The 22,991-nt window shown below is 32.5% G+C and overlaps 5 protein-coding genes across 13 annotated transcripts; 2 read left to right on the top strand and 3 right to left on the bottom strand.

Moving 5' to 3' along the window:
• Window positions 1–17: 17 nt before the first annotated feature.
• Window positions 18–4,739, bottom strand: Hfw (leucine-rich repeat domain-containing protein hfw). Of its 4 annotated transcripts, XM_078185968.1 has the most exons (9): window positions 3,735–4,241; window positions 3,462–3,669; window positions 2,563–2,839; window positions 2,023–2,337; window positions 1,759–1,928; window positions 1,489–1,671; window positions 1,236–1,394; window positions 1,020–1,136; window positions 18–942 (listed from the first exon to the last, which is right to left on the bottom strand). In XM_078185968.1, exons 3-9 carry the CDS (start codon window positions 2,837–2,839, stop codon window positions 670–672), a joined length of 1,494 nt encoding a protein of 497 aa, XP_078042094.1. In that variant the 5' UTR covers window positions 3,462–3,669; window positions 3,735–4,241; the 3' UTR covers window positions 18–669. The 4 variants fall into 4 exon arrangements, with proteins under 4 accessions (XP_078042094.1, XP_078042092.1, XP_078042095.1 ...); XM_078185966.1 differs by lacking the exons at window positions 3,462–3,669; window positions 3,735–4,241 and adding an exon at window positions 4,266–4,739; XM_078185969.1 differs by lacking the exon at window positions 3,462–3,669 and having other exon boundaries at window positions 3,867–4,241.
• A 1,352-nt stretch (window positions 4,740–6,091) lies between these two features.
• Window positions 6,092–10,473, top strand: LOC144472835 (arf-GAP with dual PH domain-containing protein 1). 2 transcript variants are annotated; one of them, XM_078186240.1, is made up of 6 exons: window positions 6,092–6,668; window positions 7,348–7,573; window positions 7,648–7,846; window positions 7,927–8,286; window positions 8,354–8,576; window positions 8,672–10,473. In XM_078186240.1, exons 1-6 carry the CDS (start codon window positions 6,587–6,589, stop codon window positions 8,737–8,739), a joined length of 1,158 nt encoding a protein of 385 aa, XP_078042366.1. In that variant the 5' UTR covers window positions 6,092–6,586; the 3' UTR covers window positions 8,740–10,473. The 2 variants fall into 2 exon arrangements, with proteins under 2 accessions (XP_078042366.1, XP_078042365.1); XM_078186239.1 differs by having other exon boundaries at window positions 7,909–8,286.
• Window positions 10,474–10,582: 109 nt separating this feature from the next.
• LOC144472837 (PXMP2/4 family protein 4-like) lies at window positions 10,583–14,125 on the bottom strand. Of its 3 annotated transcripts, none has more exons than XM_078186241.1 (6): window positions 13,982–14,125; window positions 12,961–13,152; window positions 12,255–12,478; window positions 11,502–11,614; window positions 11,352–11,422; window positions 10,583–11,287 (listed from the first exon to the last, which is right to left on the bottom strand). In XM_078186241.1, exons 2-6 carry the CDS (start codon window positions 13,093–13,095, stop codon window positions 11,114–11,116), a joined length of 717 nt encoding a protein of 238 aa, XP_078042367.1. In that variant the 5' UTR covers window positions 13,096–13,152; window positions 13,982–14,125; the 3' UTR covers window positions 10,583–11,113. The 3 variants fall into 3 exon arrangements, with proteins under 3 accessions (XP_078042367.1, XP_078042368.1, XP_078042369.1); XM_078186242.1 differs by lacking the exon at window positions 13,982–14,125 and adding an exon at window positions 13,533–13,973; XM_078186243.1 differs by lacking the exon at window positions 13,982–14,125 and adding an exon at window positions 13,541–13,973.
• Window positions 14,126–14,296: 171 nt separating this feature from the next.
• On the bottom strand, window positions 14,297–15,477 carry LOC144472060 (N-acetyltransferase 9-like protein). 3 transcript variants are annotated; one of them, XM_078184747.1, is made up of 6 exons: window positions 15,342–15,477; window positions 15,062–15,171; window positions 14,930–14,986; window positions 14,714–14,854; window positions 14,555–14,649; window positions 14,297–14,489 (listed from the first exon to the last, which is right to left on the bottom strand). In XM_078184747.1, exons 1-6 carry the CDS (start codon window positions 15,416–15,418, stop codon window positions 14,367–14,369), a joined length of 603 nt encoding a protein of 200 aa, XP_078040873.1. In that variant the 5' UTR covers window positions 15,419–15,477; the 3' UTR covers window positions 14,297–14,366. The 3 variants fall into 3 exon arrangements, with proteins under 3 accessions (XP_078040873.1, XP_078040874.1, XP_078040875.1); XM_078184748.1 differs by having other exon boundaries at window positions 14,714–14,851; XM_078184749.1 differs by lacking the exon at window positions 15,342–15,477 and adding an exon at window positions 15,242–15,260.
• Window positions 15,478–15,553: 76 nt separating this feature from the next.
• LOC144472058 (ecto-NOX disulfide-thiol exchanger 2) lies at window positions 15,554–22,881 on the top strand. The gene is made up of 10 exons (XM_078184742.1): window positions 15,554–15,687; window positions 15,813–16,074; window positions 16,170–16,762; window positions 16,875–17,092; window positions 17,184–17,378; window positions 17,483–17,666; window positions 19,272–19,378; window positions 20,628–20,822; window positions 20,910–21,219; window positions 21,314–22,881. Exons 1-10 carry the CDS (start codon window positions 15,639–15,641, stop codon window positions 21,529–21,531), a joined length of 2,331 nt encoding a protein of 776 aa, XP_078040868.1. The 5' UTR covers window positions 15,554–15,638; the 3' UTR covers window positions 21,532–22,881.
• The last annotated feature ends 110 nt before the right edge of the window (window positions 22,882–22,991 follow it).

Below are 22,991 nucleotides of genomic sequence, written 5' to 3'. Positions count from 1 at the left end.
ATAAAAGCAAAAGTCAATTCTCTATAAGAAAGTAATGATCACGTCTTTATTATACATATGAACAATATATTCTCTAATTTTATCTGATATGCGTTTTCATCATATATTCGAGTCATAGCAGTTAGAGATTATTGTCTAGCTTAGTTTAATGTACGGACGATCAAAATATAATAAAAGATTTCTGAAATTATTCTACCTTACACAATAAAGTGTAATTATGTAATGGTATATAAGGAATCGGCGTTGTACATAAATTACATGAATTTATGTAACATATATGCATTTTTTTTATGAATTCGAACATGGTAAACTTCTGTGCTTTCATGTGCATGCACATGCATGCATATGTGTATGCGTTTAAGAAAGCATGGAATTAATAAAAATATTTAAGTCATATTGATTGTTAGTTCTGCTTACTGGTATAACTTTTTTCAGTTATATATATAATTGTCTAGCCAAACCCAGTCTCATTAAAACATTGTTATAGAAACCCAAAACAAATTCGATGAAATGAATTTTATAAATTTTTCTAGTTGGCATCGAACTTATTAATTGTATATATATATATGTATATATATAAATTGTATAAATTCGTAAAAATAGTATTAAAGTCTGTTTCATCGAAATACATTGGAAGACCCAATGGAAACATATTATGAGTGAAAAATCTCAAGTTTCGCAAAGCCAATCACAAGGTAATTTCGGCATTTTATTTGCTGGCCATGGAAGATAACCGGCTGTTTTAAAAACCCAATAATCGTAAGATACTTTCGCTATCAAGCTTATTAAGAGAACGACCTCTGTAGCGATAATGTAGTAAATATAATCTGTCCAATCACCTGGGTATACACACATTTTCGACGGTTCTAAATCAACAACCTTTTCTTTAACATTTTCGCATAATACTTCATCCGAATCTAATATGCGAGTTTGTAACCATACCTGAAAAGAGTATTTAAATTTGTCAAAGTATCGAGTCTATTAATTTACACATTTACATATATTTTAACAATGCTTACCTTTACATTTTTAGCAGTATTGCAATCGCAATGTAATTCATTTCCTCCAAGTTTTACCAAACGTGAACTGGTAAAACTTTTATCATAAGTGTTAGGACTCAAAATGTACGTTGGAAGCTGAATATTTAAGCCAACGGCAATTAATGTCAATTAACGTTATACAACATTTGTATTTCATATTTACTCATTAGAAATCCTGTTACAGTTTCTACTTACGGATTTGATTTTATTATACCGTAGACTAAGGAAAGCATAATTGTCTAAAAATTTGGAACCTTCCAGTTTATTTATAGACGATATATTATTATAGTCTGCATAGAAATCTCTTATATCTTCGTAACATGGATTAGTACTTAGGTCATCTAATGCTGTAATCTATAGCAACGAGACCAAATTTTTAGATTCTTTCTATATACATTGAATAATAATATTGTTCTATAAGTTTAAATGAATCGTGAAATTTACATACGTTGTTGTACGATACATTTAAGGCTATAGTATTGCGAGGTAATTTTTCAGGTAACTCGGTAATTTGAATACCACTGCAATCCACATTCACCGCTAAAGTCGGTGGTTTACCTTCGACAATGTCCAATCTTCTGAAATTGCATTGACACTGCCAAGTATCTCCTTTTGGGCATTCTGTTTGTAACTGTGAATTAGTAACGGGTTTTAAGTATTGAACGTCAGATTAATGTAACTAAGTAATTTCTAAATGTATCCAGTTTGAAAATATTACCAAACTAAGATATCGAACTTGTTTCAAAGGAACTTGTTCTGTGGTATTGAACCAATGCCATGTTTTACTAGCTGAGCATACAGTTTCGTTTTCACGATTAAAATTAATTTGCTTTTCTCCAGTTTTATTAATATATTGGTAAATATCGTGGCACCAAAGTGTATTTGTACCTAAGTAAAATAATTCATATTAATTGCACAAAATGTACAAAAATATAAAAATAAGCACAACAGAAATTGCTTTCATGTGCACCCGTTTATTTACCTGAAATATCCAGCCAGAATTCACGGCCATTCATTGTATTTAGTGCTGGTAAATGTTTAAGATTATTGTAAGACAAATCCAAAGTTGTAAGTTGTACTAAACGAGTAAGCGAATTATTTTCTACTTCTATAAGACCATTATTAGATAGATTCAAACACAGTGTTGGCGTCATCATTCGAAATTGTCCTTTCACGCGGTTTATTTTTCCATCTGTTACAGCAAGCGATTTTAATCTTCTCCATCTAATTTCATTTACATTGAATACATCTAATGTTAGATTTCTTATATGTACATAGGATACGTTTGATGGAAATCCTGCAACATTAAAAGTTAAGAATATAATAGGGGACCGAGATACTATATCTACTATGTGTATTAAATGTTAGCAGCATATAACAATACCAATTAGGTTTATCTAAAACTACCATTAGGATCAATTTCTTTAAACTGCTGGAAGTAAATTTTCTGCCAATGATCGTGGGAACATCAATGACACTTAAAAAATTAAGTAATAGGATATTCAAATAATCTTTTAACAACCTGCACAAGACAGCTCAGTAGCAAGATTTCTAATATCCAAGTTGCAACAAAATACGGCAGTGCCTTCAGGATTATTGTGAGCAAGAACAATCTTCGTACAAGAACATCCAGTTATTTCAACATTAGGACATTCATTAGATTGGCGATAAAAACATTGTTCTAATGCTCCTGCAGACATTCCTGTTATTGTACTTGATGAGGATGTTTGTTGGTCTTCTTCTGTCCGTGCACTTGCTACTCCTGCATACAAGCACATCATTATGGCGAACCACTGCATCTGTAAAGTTTGTTGATTGATGTTAGCAACTATGAATAAATATAATTAACTTCATTAAAATAATAATCTATAAATACGTTTCTGTGATAAATATTTAATAAGTAATTTAATAGTCATATTTAACATTTCCGATATTTATCGAAATAGTTGAAATGCAATAAATAAACTATGTTGAAACATGGTTAAAATAACGTTGCTAAATTTTTCTTTTAATCCTCACGTTTATTTGCTCAGTATCTCAACTGTATTTAAATTGAACAAGCACTGAAACTTATTAGGAAGTACCTTAGCTTTACACTAACATAGTGTTAATAATTCTTTAATTTTTGTTTCGTTACGCATGAAAAACATCACGATCGGAGGTTCTACGAAATAACGTAAAAATATAACATGCAATTCATTACAATTACATTAATAAATTCTAACGTAGCACATAATGTATACGAAATTATCACAAGTAATTCAAATCTTTATTTAAACTTAGCTTCTTCAATATTTCTTTTCTATGTATACTTTTTTAAAAATGTCTACATGTACTAGAATAAATTCTTGTGGATGTTCTCTTTTGTACTAAATGATTAAACATATAAATCTAAAAGTTTATTATAAAAAAAACAGTTACATTTCATCTATGTTGTGATCATTCATAACATAGTAATTATTTGCAGACAGTTATTTTTGTATAATACATCATAATACATTATAGTCCTGAGATAATAATGACATAATCAAAGAAACAACCTTATTAAATGTTTCTATTCATCAAAAAATATATTGCCTGTTGAAAATTTTAACTGATTCAGCGCTTTGTTTATATCGTACCAATAAGTCTATAATAAGAGAAAACAGTTTCAATTTTATCGATACCATCGATCAATGATATAAAAATATGTACCTTCATCTTGTAAAACTTTTTAATGATCAAAATTTATCAACATCTACATTTCAAGAAAATTCTTAAGATAATTTTATCGTTGATTTACAATGACACATCGACACAGCATACGACTGATATGAGATACAGTACTTTTCACAAATAAAAGCAGTCACCCTTGACAACAATCGGAATTTTGTTTTGGTAGCGAAAAACACATATTGCGCATTCGATCTAAGTAAGAACGCGAGTAAATTAATTCGTTTAGTTAACTCTGACACGTTGGGTCATTCGGGTCGACCTATTAATGAATCAAAATTGGTTAGCTGCTGGTAGAATGCGTCACTTTATTACACTCGTTGGCCTCACATTTACAATAAATCACTATACGACTGGAATTAAACACACTCGATTTCGTCACTTTTTTCCTCTTTATTGTTATTCAAAGGAAATTTTCAAAACAAAGTACTCTCTAAAACTATATTAAATATTATAAAAAGAAATTTAAATTAAACATAATTGACAAAATTATTTGTTTGCATAGAATATTACATTTGAGACGTTAATGTTTCTTTTGGTCACCATAAATGTAAAAGCTATCGCTGCATATTTATAACATCACTGACTTTGTTTATGTACATATGTATGTACAGTTAGTATCATTGACATCTAGAATATTCGTTATAAACACTAAGGGACAAACAAAAATGTTATTTACTAAGAATTTTTTTTATATGTATTCATTTGTTTTCTACACTATTTATTATAATCTTATGTAATGGAAATGTATTTGCCAGCAGTTTTGGTTATTTCATTGAAATGTTTCAGCAAGTACACAAATAGAGGAAATGATAAAGTTTGTGGCGAGGAGATAATAAAATTTGTCTTAAGGAAATGATAAAATTTGTGGTGTTTTCGCCGTCACCTTTCTAATTTAAATTGACGAATAATCATTCTTATTTTATAAATTTTCGATTATGTAGGTATACATAGTGTGTAGATCTTAAGTACATAAATGGGGATCAAGAGATAGTGGGAGACACATGTACGTTCGAAAAGTGATAAGAAACTGCTTCAAAAACAGCAGATACGACAAGGTGACTGTCACCTTGTGGCAAGTATTGGAAGATCAACGTTATTTACAGAACTATTACCAACTGTTGGCATATGTTAGATTCAACATTTCTATGTTTTCCTTTACGTTTATTTTATTATTTTACCTTGTCAATGTTATAGAGCTACAAGATATTTTTTTCATTCAGAGCGTATATTTATAATGTAAGCTCTACTTACAAACCAGTCATAGTAGTATATTTAACATTCAATTAATTATTTTGTTCTCGAAAAATGGAGTTTCAGAAGTTCCAATACCACTTTCGTGTCGCGCTCAGCATTATCGATATTTTAGAAATTTGAAATTCTTAGTCGGAATCCAGTATTCTATATATTTCATTTGTACATATTACCACCTAACTTAGGATGATACTGCGTGAGTGATACTGCGGCTGTTTTATGATTTGGAATTTTGAAGCACGGTGTATAATATTTATGTTTACATAATTATAATTATTTACATATTACATTGTAAAACAGATAAGAGAGTACTAAAAATATATCACACGGACTAAATATTCAATTGCAAAAGAACAAAAAATGATCTCAGAAAGTGTTCAAAACATATACACAACACCTAGGCGAATATGCTTCAAAACAGATTCTAATCCTTTTCCGTGTTCTTCAGCATTGAATTTCTGGTGCAGCTACAATTCCACTATGGTCATACTTGCCCACTCGCTTCCATCATCTATCATCGATTGCTGATTTATGCGAAGCTAATCCAGAAGTTACATTAATGTCTTACCATATTTCGTCTTTTATCAAGAGTTTCTGTACTATACCTAAAATTAAAAGAGCCCTTTGCCTCAGCATGGCGCAATATGGTGAAGCACTACTGTAGTCGTTTCGAAGCCTTTGTAAACGGCATTTACAAATTCATTTCTTGATTGTCACTTCGTTGTTGTATAGAATAATGAAAGAAAGTAAATCCTTAAAAAAGAGTACATTACTGTAAAATAGAATATATCTAGAAAAGTACCGAAATAAAAATCATGTAAAACTACTAATCAAATTTTTTAAATTATTTATACTTTTCTTGTAATGTCTATTTCCTATCAATAGCATTAATAACGCTGAAAGTAGTACTACTCAGATATAAGTTTTAAACACTTTGTGTATTCTATGAAAAATAATTGATCATTGACTCTCATACTACTTTCAGATTTGCAATATTTTCGAAATTTGTAAGTAGTACATATGAACAAGAAGTCAGACGTTCAAAATTTTTCGGTATATGCAAATATGTTTGTAATATCTCTATACGAATACGTAAATCACCGTTTACATTATTAATTGATGTTTGTGAAAAATGTTGCACCGTATAGTTATCGATATGTGATGTTGACTTTAAGAGATTTCGCGAACAACGCATAAAATATAAATCTATAAAATATTTCATTGTAAAGATATACACACATAAAGAGGTACGGACATTGTGTTTTTGAAAATACAATTTTACGTCATTAAATATCACTGTATAAGAGAGAATATCACTTTGTGACTTTTTAATGATTCGTTAATGAAGTGACAGCTATATATTTTTAATCACTACACTACTGTATATACGCTTCAAATTTATATGCAAGATTATTAGTTCTGATAATATCTGAATTCGTGAAACGATGTTGTGCCTATATGTATATTTACATGCAAGTTCAGCAGTATTCAGTGTGACATATTTTTTAAACGAGTTAACCTCTCTATATTAAATAATCTTCGTTTATACATCATACATTGCTGTTTGTCAGTGTTTTAAGATGGCGGACTTGAACGAGAAGTTATTAGCAGAACTCCTCAAAAAACCAGAAAATAATGTGTGTGCGGACTGTGGGGCAAAGAGTGAGTGGGTTTTCCGAGAAGATTTGTAAATATGTTTGTGTATTGCGTTAAAAAAAATTATCAGAAAGGATTTCTTTAGCATCATATAAACCATCTAATAATTACGTTTGAACTCTTGTTTTTGTAATTTCGTTTACATTCGAATATATAAGGAAATCTGATTATATTACAAACCCTGTGAAATTGCAACAAAAATTGTTATTAAATGCAATTACAAATCTTTGTAACAAGTAGCATTTCAAAATATTGTTGATACTAATTAAAAAATTTCTCTATTTATTCTATAATAAGTGATGTAGTGGTAGATTGTCATAGAACTTATCGAAAAAGGGACATTTTGATTGAATTTCAAATATTTTAATTATTATATGTATAACACATTCTACATCGTAGAAAAATAAAAACATGTGCATCCTATGAAAAAACAACTTAAGTTACACTTGTATCTAATAATAAAGAAATTACATTTATATATTCTTTTTGTTTGTTACGTTTATTCACCTTTCTTATTGCAAAATACGTTTTTTTAAGATACTTGCATGATTACCTTTTACCTTCATAAATATTTATTTCAACTCAATATCAACAAAAAAGCATTTTCCAATTTCATTAGAATTATTTAAATTATTAGATAATTAAGATAAATATTTTTATTCAGATAGTTGGAATTCAATTCCAGGTCCAGAATGGGCTTCCTATAACATAGGAATATTTGTATGCACAAGATGCGCTGGCATACATAGATCAATGGGAGCACATATTTCCAAAGTGAAACACTTGAAATTAGACAGGTGGGAGGATTCTCAGGTGAATAGAGTTAGAGAAGTTGGTAATGTTGCTGCTAGACTTCATTACGAAGAACGTGTACCGCCATGTTATCGTAGACCCAGTCCAGATGCACCGCAGTAGGTTGCCAAAGTATATGCAATGCAATTGTAAAAAGCAAATTTTTTTTAGAAATAATATTTTTAATTGTTAGGGTATTGGTGGAACAATGGATAAGAGCAAAATATGAGAGAGAAGAGTTTTGTCACCCTGAACGGCAAAACCATTATGTGTCAGGTTTCATGGAAGGATTCTTAATGAAACGTGGTAAAGAAGATTCACGTTATCATCCTCGAAAGTTTGTACTTTGCGAAGCAGAAGATACATTAAAATATCATGTTAAAGAAAATAAGGTATGTAAATATTATTACACATATAAATCTTTTGTTATTACTCATACAAAAGTTTTTAACAGCCTTTTTTTAACTACAAGGAGCCCAAAGCTGTTCTAAGAATATCAGAGTTAAATGTAGCTTTTGCTCCACCGAAAACTGGTAATCAAAATAGTTTACAAATATCGTTTATGAAGGATGGTTCAACAAGACATATCTATGTATACCACGAAGACCCAGAAGTAATTACAAATTGGTACTTAGCTATACGATGTGCAAAACTACATCGTTTAAAGGTGGCATATCCTGGAGCAACAGAAGATGAGCTACTTTCACAGCTTACCAGAGACTTTCTCCGAGAGGGTTTTTTGTGGAAAACCGGGCCTAGGCATACAGATGCTTATAAGAAGAGATGGTTTACATTAGATGGGAGGAAACTTATGTATCACGACGATCCTATGGTACATACAATGCATGTACGACATGCGTTATACAATCATTAACTAACGTATTTGGTTTTATTTGAAGGATGCACATCCGAAAGGGGAAATATTTTTGGGTCACACTTCGGACGGTTTTGCCGTCAAAATTGGTGTACCGCCAGGTGCAAGAGATCAAGGATTTTCATTCACTCTTGAAACACCAGACAGAACCTATCTTCTTTCTGCTCAAAGCGACGATGATAGAACACAGTGGATAAACGTGATACAAAAGGTCATAGAGAAGCCGCTTACACCGCAGGATGCGACTGGTGAGTTTTTATCGACAAATTGAATATTTAAATATTCAAATAATACTGTTGTTTCTTTAAAACGTCTTCTATTGTCTTTTATGTAATATTTACAGTGGCGGCGCGTCTCATACGAAAACGCACAGCAAGTGGTACAATGAATATATTTTCTTCTACAAGGTAGGGCTGGATCCCTCTTAGGTGCCTTTCCTAATTGTTAAACATAAAAATTACCTAGCTAAATGAATTGGACTGTTGTATTGAGAGATTATCAAGTAATAAATAGATTACTCAACATGCATGATGAATGAGTAACGTGTTACAAACACAAAACACTGACAAGTCGTGTGTGTCTACGCGCACGTTCAGATTCTATGTATACACATAATATACTTATATATTTATTCATAATCATTAGACTGCGGATATTTATGCAAATTCACAATTTTACAAACCAATTTATGGAAAGAAACTTCTATAGATTTTTATTTTATACCTTGACAAAGATCGTCATGTCCTATGTTGAATGAAACATATATTAATCTTTGTAAAATTTCTAAATTTACTGTATTTTACATACTGTATGCGTGCTATGAATGTATACGAGTTCGCAGTTTAGTAATCATGCACGTTATATCGTACATCTTATGCATATATAAAACATTATAAAAATATCTTTAAATCTAAATTGAATTTTAAAACCTATTCAAACGATTGACGTATAATTATTACTGTTTAGAAACTTACTGTATTCCAGATACTTTAGTATAAAATCATACAAAATTCTATTGATTTATAATGTTATATTTTTTTCATTATGTCATGAAATGTCAAACATGTGCATGTATGCATAAGACCAAAGAGGATGAACCCTAAAAAAGACTATGATACGCTCTTCAACGATACTTTTCGCTTGTTGTCGAATCAAGCTGTCAGTATTATGACACTATATCATATAAATTTTTACTTAATAATATTGTCTACATAATACTTATTAGCTGGTAGTTGCCAATTTACAGTTTCATAGAACGTTCCGTTTTTGAATATTCGAGTAAGCATTATGTAGCATGATGTGTAAAACGAAATTACGGAATTAAAATACTGATTTTACAGTATTTATTTTTAATTTTTTGCTTTTGTTATGTTTACTTTATTTAAATTTACAAAATATACGAAAAATTACGAAGACAGTAAATTATCTCCAATTGTCACATGGCTTGTAAATAGAAAAGGACAGTTCGGAAAAATAAGATACGGTTATTCGAGCATTGCAATTCGTTTTTATAGTTGTTGATAACTGCAACTATAAAACTCCTCTTCCCAAATTCTTCATTTTTGTTTACAAAATGAAGGACAATTTGAAAGAATTTACTGTAATGATATTTGTTTTATAGAAATAACACATTTTTATGGCCTAGTAGTGGATTTTAACATGAGACAGCAAGGGAAATAGAAACTCCGTTGAATTTAAGTCGAATTTGATTCTAAACATTGTATTGCTGTAGATATGCGTATATTACGAGATTCATCTGTTCTAATATTTTGTGGACAATATTCATTACTTATATGTAAGATATATCGAATTTTTTATTTTCCCGAATAAAAGTTACATTTCTTATAAAAGTAATGTAAATGTATAATATTTCTAATAAGAGTAATAATAGTAACACTAATTACATTAATAATAATATAATGATGATGGTGATGATGATAATAATTCAATTATTCTGCAATATGAAACATCCAAAAGACTGCATTAAATGAAGAGACTAATACACTCTACATATATGTGCATTATGAATATATTACATATGTATGTAACAAATAAAAATATCTTAATCGTTTCACAGATGAAAGTCAATATTTTAAATAAAACCGATTATTCATCTATAATATACTTGAAATACAATAATAACAATATCACTTTGAAAACTTTAATGCAACGTTCTTCACAACTGTGTAATAATAACTTTTAATTCGTTATTATTTTTTATGTATGTATTTTGGAGGTATTACCATACACAAAAAAATGTTCAAAAAATAGATATGTATACATATACATATGCATACAATAGACTAATACACTATTTTTTATAATTTAAGAAGGCATGGTTAAGAGAAAATTCGCTACAAAAGCTATTGTAAGAACAGTGTTCCTTCATCCTACACGTTATACGATTACACAATCATGCTAATATAATATCGTACATAGATTGATAAGAAATTGATTATTTATAGTAAAAACCAAAATGTTATTCAGAATTTGCTTCGTTATGCAGTATGTATTTCACCTGAGACTGTAAAGTGCAAGAACATTATAGTAATATTATCATAAAATATAATATTATGAATTTTACTACAAACAATTTTGTTCTTTGCGAAATTTGTTAATTTATTTTAGGCGAAGCATGATTAAGACCTGCCACTTAGATTAATTAGAAGGATAATATATATAATATGATATGTTAATTGTTGTACTTAATTTTCAATGATTCATTTTTTGTGCATTTGCAAATCACGAGGTCGGTTTAACATTCTAGACAGTCCAATACAAAATGTTAAGAAAACGTCGTCTCGGTGTTCTGATTACAATCAGATAAAGGCATTCTTTTTACATAGCAAAGTATATTAACCCAAAGGAAGGCTGCAACACTAACGAAAGACACTCGTAATGTTGATGGCACTAATGAAAAGTTGAAGAATTGTACTGGTAACCAGTACATGCAAGAAGTCTGAAAAGAATAATAACAATTAATGATGAACTCGTTAAGCCGTAAGATACGAACTTTGGAATACCTTGAACGTTTGTAGAAATTTGGCGTTACATTCGTTTAAAATGTCGGCTTTATTCTCCATTAAACTCATACCTGAAATATTTGTAGATATTGAAGTTTGGTTGTGAAATAGACAACATACGTACAAAATGATTGCAAATAAAATACATACTTATGAAAAATACTATAATCAATGGTGGAGTAAGTATAAATTGATCAGCAAGAAGTTTCAAAAGAACAATTTTCATTGTTTTGCCTTTGTAAAACGTGTCCAACCATTTGTACCTAAAGTAAAAATCGTATCGATTGTTGAGATACCTATAAACCTTGTTGAAGATTCTAACAAATGAAATGGACACTTTTGAGTCCGACCTATCGTATAAATTCGTGAAAGTACAAGTCTATCATCTTCCTTTTTTGTTAATTGCAATGTAATTTGTCGATTGGAGGTAACAATTCACACAAGAATTTTAAAGCATTATAAATGACAAAAGCTATACATGCGATACGATACAAGATAATGCAATATAATACATTGTGAGAAACTTGACTTGCTCACTTGGCGAATGCAATTTGCATTTCTCATGCGATCATCTTCCAGAGTGTACCGGTACTCGTTGTAGTATATCTGACATTGATAGCTATAATAAACTGAAAGAAGCATTAATTGAATAATAAACTGATATTACAGCAAAAGTTAGTTCGACTCATATGTACTTCTGCGTTCTCGCCTTCGAAGTAAGACTAACAGAAAATTAATTGATAATATTTATATACACGTGCATTTGATATTATAAAAATCAGGATGGATGATAACGATGAAACAGGCACAAAAGCAAAACATAATTAATGAAGCGATAACATTATATGGCAAAAAATGTATACGGAATATGTATATAGAATGAGATTATCTCGACGAAGATACCATCCATGGAGCACCGGTCCAGCTATGAAGCAACCGTAGATAGCATATCGTCTAAGTTGTGGCCAATTGTAATTATCATTGTAATTTCTTGACCACGTCTTCTTATCATCGTCTGATAAAATCAATGGTTCTTTGGATGTTTCTGACCAAGGAACAGTTTGCATTTGAGCATCGGACGTGTTAGATTCTTCTATTCTTTTCGATACCGGGGTCGCTACCGGAAACTAGAACCGCGATAATTCTTTAATTATAACTACGAACGAAATTCATGTATATTTATATACAAAAGATCTATATATCTAATACATAATATTTTTAGAAAAAACAAACTAATATACATGTACAATATCTTATTTGAATATTTATTTTTACAATATTCTGCTATCTAAACATGTATACGTATATATATTATTATTATTATATATATATATTATTATTATTATATATATATATTATTATTATTATTATATATTATATATATATATTGTTTAGACACATTACCGTTTAGTAGAGAACTTGAATTAAATTTTTAGATAATGGTATGTTTTGATATTAGGATATTACAGAAATAAACCTTTGGATAAGAGAGTCTTTACCATACATCTTCGAAAATGAAACATTTACGCGCTAAATGCTACATGCTTACAATTCAAAATTCTGAAAATTTTTAATTTTGTAGCTTTACCGTAATTTGTGATCAAATTACCTTGAACACTTTATTGTAAGTTTGTTGCGCGAATTCGGCGCCGGTATAAAAAGATCCGTATATCACCGAGTTGACGAGTAACGGTCTCTTCTGCGCACAAGTTTTCAACTCTCTCAGTATTTTTGATACTGCCATTATCTAATATATTTACACAATGATAGTTTCTTCTGAATTATTTTGTTTCCGTGTTTGCTGGAATGAAAATTAATGATGTGTCATCCAAATCAACGATGTAGCGTTATCATGGCATGTGGACGACAAAAATCTTCCACGAAGTAGTTTCGCTTATTATCGGTGGCCGCAACGAGGAACATTTGAACGACGTAATAGATAAATAAAAAAATTCTAATCAAATTTTATACTTGACACACGTGCAGCGATTGCACGTAAATGCTTGCTTTTAAATGAAAATTTTTAATTGGGGTAAATGATAATCAGTATTCCGTACACCTAAAGAAAATAAAAGAGAACAAAAGAGAGGGAGAGAATTCCGCAATGCGACAAATTTTGGCGGATACTGCAAAAAACGTTTTTGAGACTTAAAAAAATATTGAAACCATGTGAATACTCACACACTTACCCCTACTTTATACATGTTACTCAAAATATTGAAGAATTAAAAAGAAATAAAGAGCTTTTCAAAATATTAAACACGTGCACGCATCTATCTTAAGTATCAACAACAAATTACGAAGAATCGTAACACAATTGTCCAAGACCTATCTTATCAATGATTTATTACGTTAAATGTGATCGCTTTACATTAAATGTTTGAAAAATTTTTCTATCATTGAAGAAGTTATTTTATGACACTACTTTCTGCTATGTTTTTTAAACAACAATTAATAATGAAACACGTGTCGTTTTATTATGAAACAGTTTAGGATTATTTACGATACCGCACATATCACATTGTTTTTTATTTCAAAATTAATATAACTTTCCATTTACTTTTACGTTTGCTTAAATGAATACTTCGTTCGGCACTAAGAAACGACAATATTGTCTAGTTTACAATCACCTTTCTTCGTGGTTTCAATAAACCGAACAATAAATATTTTTAATTGACTCTAAAACGTATCTCCGTTTAATTGAATGAACCGAAAAGTATCGGTACATTAGAAATACTGATCCGAGGAAGATGTAAGCGCGACATAACACGTAATCGGCCATGGACGCTTAGATCTAATCAAAACCAATCACGTCTCCATTATATCAATTGATATCTCATGCAGAGAATTATTTTCTACTGTGAAGTAGTGTGTATTCTATATTGATGACAAAGTTGCATTGTGTAAAATATTTTGTGGTGTTAATGGCATAGAAAAAGAAAAAAGACAATCTGAAACAAGTCCATTTTTAATATTGACTCTCTTAAAAAACATATAACATTACAAACAAGGCAATTAGTTTCCATTGTAAGTATCGTAATGAATTGCTTCCTTAATTTCAGAATATAACCACCCTCTCCATTCCTGACTTACAACTTTCTCAAGGGTGCTTTCCTGGAAAACCTGGTTTTTCTCTACCTAGAAATAGATTTAAATTATAACAATAAATTAAAGTAAAACAAGATTTTTTATTTTGATATTACTTCTCGAAACTGTAATTTTGTGAACATCCTTATACTTCTATCATTATCAAGTTTAATCTTTGCTCTGTATCTGGTTACATTTAGCTTGTCAATCCCTGTAATTGAACAAGATTTTTTACATGCAAGAATAATAAAAATAAAGAGAAATAAAGTACAAACCATATAGTAGCATTAAAATCATTGCTTCCCAACCTCTTCTTTTATTTCTATATGCGATATTTGCTATCATAATTTCAGCTTCAGCGGTATTTGAATGATCCGGATCATTGAAAAATAAATTTGTGTCACCGATCATAGCTTCTGAAATTGATAGGTATCATTAATCAGTAAAGACAGAGACATGAAAAATAAATAAGCTAAAAACATTTTATATACCTATTTCGTCGGAAGTTGTGGAATAAATTGACTTTTCTAAAACAATAAAAGTGCATTCTGTAACAAATAAACATAAATAATTAGTACAAATGTTATGATATAGATAGTATAGAAACAAACGATTACTCTTACTGTCTTGATCTTGACACCATCGTTGTTGCATAGAAAATTCTTCTTCCAACGTCAATGCCTCTGAACCAGTGAAATACTGTAATTCTGGTGATTTCATCCATTCGTGATATCTGAAAAAATAATAATGAAGTAATTCAATAATCCATAATGAAAATAAAGAATCTGGCAAGTTGAATGTACATTCTGCTATGAGCAAGAGTGACAGACAATTTAAAAATGGCGGAAATTGTTTTAGGGTAAAACATTGTCAATAATCGACCAGTGGTCTAACGATACCAGCCTTTTAACATGTTTTTCCTTGTAAGGTACTAAAATTACGTTCGTGCCAGTAATTTTAAGAAATTCGTTGTCTTTCATAATCGAAGATTAATTGATATCGAGGATTTTGAAGAAATGAATCGACTGCAAGATTCAAAATTTAAGAGGTTACGTTCGTTGTTCTGCCATATTGGAGGCAAAGTTTGCACTACTGATATGATCTAGGATTCTTAACAAATAAATTCATTTCTCTTATTTTCTTGTCATTTGTAATTGTAACTGGAGGCGTAGTTGCCGAAGGTAAAACAATTCAGTAAAGATGGCGTATAATTTTCCGGGTGTACCAACGGCTGCTATGCCACCAATGGGTACGTATAATCGTTCATCTATGCCGTTATTCCGTTTTTCACATAATTTGTTATATCATTGAAGGATTACAGTCACTTTGTCGAGTAAGCGATTAACATCATTTAGAAAAATCATTTATTTCTAGGTATGGGACCTATGGGGCCCCTTGCTCCGATCGCAGGACCACAAAGTTTTATGGAATTAGCTAGTCAAGGATTTCCTCCGCTACCACCGCCGATGCCACTGCCTGGAATGAATGATTCACCTTTAGAATTTAGCACAAATAAAAATCAACCTCCGCTTGCCAGAGAGTCTTCAGATGACAATAACGATAAAAGAACTGAAAAGAATGATATTAGACGAGAAAGAGAGAACAGGGAGGCTAGAGATAATCGAGATAATAGAAGGTTTTCTTCTTTACTTCCTTCTTTCCTCTACTACAATAGTCTATCATAATATTACATGTGCATTTTATTTACTTTTGCATGATCAATAATCATAGATCTAGAAGCGAAAGAAGTGACAGAAGGGAAAGAGATCGGGAAAGAAGAGAAGAAAGAAATGATAGGGATAGAAGAGAGGAACGAAGACCAGAAGAACGAGGTGGTATAAAATCCTCGACGAGTAACAATAGTAGTCATAATAATAATTCAAACGGTAATGAACTTCCTCCATCATCAAATACCAGTGGAACCTCGAATATAGGTGCTCAAATGGAACAAGCTACGGGAGTTTGGGGAATGGGTGTAGGATATTCTGTAATGGGTATGGGTCCTATGGGACCAATGGGACCTATGATGAGCGAAATGACCCTTGGTCCGCACATGGGTCACACGCATAGTTATGGTCCTATGAGTATGGGAATGATGTCGCACGATGGTAGTATGATTGGAGCACAGATATTAGGACCAGAACAAATAATGAGCGATGCTGCTCAAATAATGACCGGTGCTCTACCACCACCACCGACGGCAACACAAGGTACCAAAGAAATCATACATTGTAAAAGTTGTACTCTGTTCCCACCGAATCCAAATGCACCGCCGCCAACGACCAGAGAAAGGCCTCCAGGGTGCAGAACAATTTTTGTGGGAGGTATTTCTTCTTTATTTCTTTGTCATTATGTACAATGATATCTTTGTACATTGTGCACCGTATTGAAGTGTAAAAAGATCCTATTTTTTCAAAATGCTTGAATTGGTTCCAGGTTTGCCAGAAAATATTACAGAAACGATCATTCAAGAAATATTCGAAAGGTGCGGAGAGATAACGACATTGCGTCTTTCGAAGAAAAATTTTTGTCACATTCGTTTTGTACTTGAAAGCAGCGTCGATGCGGCTATCTACTTGTCCGGGTACAGAGTTAGAATAGGATCTAGCGGTGATTCCATGAATACAGGGAGGCTTCACGTAGACTTCGCTCAGGTCAGCATTCCGCACACGCATTCTATGTTTTTCCGATTGCTTAATTGTATAATATTATAGTAATATACTATCAAAATTTCAATAAATGTAGGCTAGAGACGATCAATACGAATGGGAATGCAGACAACGTCAACTACAAAGAGAACAACGACATAGAGAAAGAGTCGAGCAGGAAAGGCAACGAGCTCCGTCTAGTCCACCTCCGGTTGTACATTACACGGACCACGAGGCGTCGAACATTTGCGAAAAAATCAAACAAGACGATACATTTATGAAAGCGGTACAAGTAAGTAACAAAAAAAAAATGTTACTACTGCAGTGCTATGTAATGATATATGACGCGAATAAATTAATTGCTAATTCGTGTACGTATGATTTTAATTGGTTCAGGTTGTCGTGACGTGGCTCGAACGCGGGGATTGTACTAAGCGCAACGCCAACACGTTTTATTCGATGATTCAGTCGACAAATTCTCACGTTCGACGATTACTTACGGAAAAGGTTGCGTACGAAGAGGAACTGCAGAAGGCGAAAGAATTAATGAAGGGCAGGATGCAAGGACTCCTAATACAATGTACGTTTATACAATTTATGATTCTTTTGTTACATCACAGCTCTGTACCATTGTACATCTTTTGTGTACACAAGAGCAAATCCACATACATATTGCTTTGTCTGGTAAGTTTTTTTTTGCCATAAAGTAAGGACAAGTCCTGTGACAAGCAGGCAAATGCAATTACTTCAGAATATCGCGCGTCTTGTCTTGTGTTAACAAAACCGAGTACTCTACTTCTCTTCTTCTTCTTTTTCTTCTTCTTCTTCCATCATTGGTAAAAATTCTGAGACAAAATGTACTATAACGACTGCAGTATTTCGTGTTATAGTAGGTACGAAAGGTACGTTGTTTCTGATATTAAAGATCTTGACATTTAAAGAAAATTCAGAGGCTAGAAGATAAAATTGGATAAAATGTTTAATTTAATATTGAATATGAAATGCGTATTAATGCATATTACAGTGAAAAAGCTTGTTCGATAGAAAATCGGATCGATAATTAATACGAATCTATTGAAAAATTGCTTATTTCATCCTCGTTGAGTTCCAACATCAGGTGTACCGTATCGTATAGTATCTTATCGTATCATATTGTATTGTATTGTATTTTACCGTAAGAAATTGATTACGTGACGAGAATGGTCGGTGAATGCACAATCAGGACATCTCGGTAGAAGGATCGAACCAAAGATAGTAGGAGAAAATCTAAGGTGGGTGAAGAAATCCTGTCTACTACTGTCGGTTACTATACGAGTACATCTAGGCGCTAACGGTGAACGAAGCGTCGAACGAAAAAGACAGCAGAAGCACAAATCTATCACGAGATTTAATTTTCTAGAGACTTAGTGTATCTAAGAGTTGCATGCTTGCAATGCTAAGGATTAATGGTGATGGGCTAAACATTTGTCACAGAGACGATATTGTGCTACCATTCCCGCACAGGCGTAATAAAGGAATTATGCGATTATGCACTATTCAGAATACCGCGAAAGATATCTCTTGTTTTTCTGTTCATTTAATCTCGTCACAGGAATCGTAGCTCAAGATCGTCTTAACGTTTACGTTGGAAGACTCTACATGTTGTAAGTTGTTAGGCGTATAAACATTGCGCGTATTTTTCCCAAGGGAAATAGCCAGTGATTGTGACATGTTGAAAAGTTTGGCTGATTGGATGCCGAATCGGAACAACTCAAAAGGGATCTTCGGTATAATGAAATCGGTTCGAATGTTTCGATATATTACATGTCTCTTGTATCATACAGGTGCAAGTAATTAAATGGCAACAGTTTGTAGAGTTGTATATAGCACGATTTCTAGTTGATTTCATTCAAATACCATAATAATATCAACGATATCAATGATATTGATGATACGATAGCAATAGGGGTTCCAGACTAATGTCGAGATCTGTTCTGTGTGGAATGTATACGATGCAAATATATGTGGACAATAGAATAGAGGGAGGATAGAGAGGACAATCAGAGAGTTCTTTAACAAAGTCAAGTATAGATTGCTATAACGAGTGTAACATATTAGACCAAAACGAACGTAGAGTTTCAAGCAGGGTATACAACAGAAGATTTGTTGTGTTTTTGTATGCAACATGCGACCATGTCATCAACAGTCAGTCAGATTGAACGCGTGTTTACTGCGGCCAGCCACAAGAAGGTCTGGGATCACTTCACAAAGGCTCAGCGGAAGAACATCGAAATGTGGAAGAAACAATCCTCGGTATGTATTTGCATTTTCACGCCAGCAGCGTGACCAACTCACGTTACTTTCTTTACAATTAGACGGCAACTGAGATCTGTAATCGATCACGGGCAAAGTCTTATCAACCAGTCGCAAAGAGAGACAAAGCTTTTTTTTGCATTCACGCGATCAGCCTAAACAGGATGATCGCGCGTTTTGCAAATTCTTTTATTTTTCCAAGACGAAGGTAAGTACGTTTGAGCGAACGTGTTGACAACGGCTTTTCAAATCTGGTCAGACACACACGCTTTCTCTGTATGATCGGTCTTGTAAACATTTTCGGATTATCGGAATGTAAAAAGGTAACGGACGGGTAGAGTTCCTTCCACTAGTCCCGCTTATGTCGAACGGGTACAATTGACTGGAGCGAACAGGTAATCGAACCAACCAATTACTGATCCAAATACTTGTAAGATCAGCAACAATTCGATTTCATGGATCACGGATGTCGGATGTTTGCTGCAAAACCGCGGAACAAATGCAGGGTACACCTCTCTTCCTTTCTGCATCGGAAGACATTCTCAGGATACTATTGTTCTTGAAACAACGCACACAAAAGTTTCAACAACTTTCTAGGACACACCAAATTTTTTATTCTCACGCTCGTTACTCCTCTTTCTTTCTTTCTTTCTTTCTTTCTTTTTCCTTCCTATCTTTCACTTTTTTTGTTCAACGAAATATATTTCTCATAGTATTTGAGAAGAATGGTGAACTCACAGCTTTTCGGTACATAAAATCGCACACGTATGTTTTTAATACGTTATGTTAATTATCTCTAAAACATCGGATCGGTCGAAAGAATTGCATTACAGTCCCATTTTAGGATAACAATGCACTTCTGTATAAGATTTAAGTTCTATCTGTACGACATGGTGGTTCAGACAGGTAAGCGCGCGTTCTTTGTCAACGGGTACGACTCCACCACCCGATTATCCGATTACCCAATTACTCGATTACCCGACTACCGGCACCTTGACCGCGAATTCTTCACGCTGGAAACCTGTATCGGGATCCAACCCCTTGTCGTGTTTCAAAATACTGAAAACCTCGTGCTACCAATTCAATTTCGAAAATCAGAGATTCAGCGAGACGAATCGATACCGCAAAAAACACATACATATATATACATATACATATATATATTTATATATATGGCATGTTTTTGGTGTTATCTTCTTCGAACGATTTGAACTGAAATTAATTTGATGACTGATTCTTACGATGGCAGGAAATCAAAGCGGTTCAACTGGAAGAGAGTTTGATGGAGGGCGAAGGAGAAATGGAAGTATCTGATTCCGAGGAAGAGCCGCAACGCAAGAAATCGAGGAATCAATCGGACGTTCACGACGATTCTGAAAGACTGCAAGCACTCAAGGAAGAAAACGATAGCCTTCGATGTCAATTGGAAGCCTACAAAAACGAGGTGACAATGCTTGTTCATTTGAATCGCTGCACGGCAGTCTCCACTCCAATGGATCAATGCAAACAAATACAGAATTATGTTTTATAGGTTGATTTACTAAAATCTGAGACAAAAAGCGACATTGATGCCAAGGAAAAACAAATGAAAATGTTACAACAAACTTTAAAAGGAATGCAAGAGCAATTGATGCAATCAAGAAAACAGCAAGCGCAAGATGATCAAAAGATCAAAGATCTGACCGTGAAATTGAATGCCACTAAAAAGGAAGAACCCAGAGAAAGCGAAATTATTACGTTGGATAAAGACGACGACATAAATGAGGAACCCCGAACTCCGAAACAATTGACTTTAACATCTAGTTCGGTTCAAATTACCCAAAAGGATGCTAAGCTTATAGGTACTTTTCAAACATTTTTAATTTTTGATCCATTCTTCAAATTTTTACTTTAAATTTCTGTAAAACCGAGACCTGTCTCACCTTGGGATTTCAGGATTAATAGCGACGTTTTTGCATATTCATCCGTTCGGTGCGAGTGTAGATTATCTATGGTCCTATCTACAAAAAATGGAACCTGGAATTAAACCGAATGAAGTGGAAGCGCTAATGCAACGATTTCCACAAGTCTTTAAACAAGATTTATTTGGAATTGGAGCCAATATGGAAAGACGATGGCAGTTTTCAGGTTTCAACGTTTACCGTAGTCATTGAAACCAATCAATCGATTCAATAAGGAATTTTTTAATATTTTGTGATCGAGTCACGACGTCTCCTTTTCTGCGAATTTCATCTTCTGATACTCTTTTTAGCGGAAATTTGTTTTAAAATGCAGTTGGCCTGCCAAAAGTTTGTTAGTAAAATCTGTAAATTCAATTATGAGTCATTCATTTGGGAACTAGTCGTTCAACAAAAAAATTTCTCAATCTTGCATGGAAGACTGTTGATCCTTGAATAAAATAACAAAACCGGAACAGTTTCCGCTAGTCCGTATCGATTTGACTTTTGCGACGACTTTAAGTCGATCGAACGGTTACCTGCAATTTCTTGACGATGTTTTTTGTTTAATATAATTCGAATATTCTGTAAACAATATTAGCCTGGACGAAACATTTTAAATTGTTTGGTAATTATTATTTTTGCGTTATTACGATATTGCATATATCGACGTGTACATGTGTCAAGTTATTAACTATATACAAATGTAGATTAGCTACATTTATACTTATCTCATACAAAGTTCAACATTCGGTAGATAGGTCTGAAACTTGAGCGTATCGACAACGCATCGTTCTTTTTATATTAACAATTAAATATGTTTCATGGTTGAACGTATTTGTGTATTTCAGCTTGAGTAAACCTAATGAAAAGTGTTTGATGTAAATTTATTATCGACACAAGTAAATGTACAGAAGTAGCAGCATGTATCTTTATATTAACATATGTGTACATTCTATTTTATTCTATTTTCGAATAGAAATTTATTGCTGTTCTTATTACACTCTTCGTATCATAATCAAATCAAATTTTCAATGTTTTCGTAATTATATTGTGCAATTTCATTTGTAGCTTTTTTTATCGTCAACAAAATGAAGGAGACGATCGATTCGTATTCGAATCTTTACCATTAGGTTTCCTAGACTTACCAGCAGAGGGCTAAATATGTACTATAGTAGTCAGTCGTTGATAACTTATTTTCACGAAAAAAAAACATAAACACGTTTATTTTAATTGTGTTTGGTTATGTAAATCCTTGCCGATACTGATACAAATATCGTTGCGAATACAAACCTAAAAACAATATGTATCCTAATTCTCTTCTATTGTGAAACACATTTTGTACTGCTAAACATTTGGCGTTCTTTAACCTCGCATGCACGATTGTGCACATGTTTATAATCTCAGGTGTATGAAATGATACACGAAGATACCATGGGTGTGATACGTAATGCGTTTAACGTTTCTTAGGTTTGCCAAATATTTCCCTTGGTTTATGTGCACCAAGTAAATTTGCAAATACATATTCCATAATTACGACGTCATTGATATAAAGAGAGAACATGTACGCTGCGAATTCGATAGATTATTACGATATACTTGGCTGTACGAAGGAATCTACCGCCGAAGACATAAAACGTGCATATCATGCGTTAGCTTTAAAATATCATCCCGAC

Source organism: Augochlora pura, chromosome 7 (assembly GCF_028453695.1).
Source record: "Augochlora pura isolate Apur16 chromosome 7, APUR_v2.2.1, whole genome shotgun sequence".
Lineage (NCBI taxonomy): Eukaryota > Metazoa > Arthropoda > Insecta > Hymenoptera > Halictidae > Augochlora > Augochlora pura.
The sequence above is the reverse complement of the archived record's forward strand: the minus strand, read 5'-3'. Positions and strand labels throughout refer to the sequence as shown.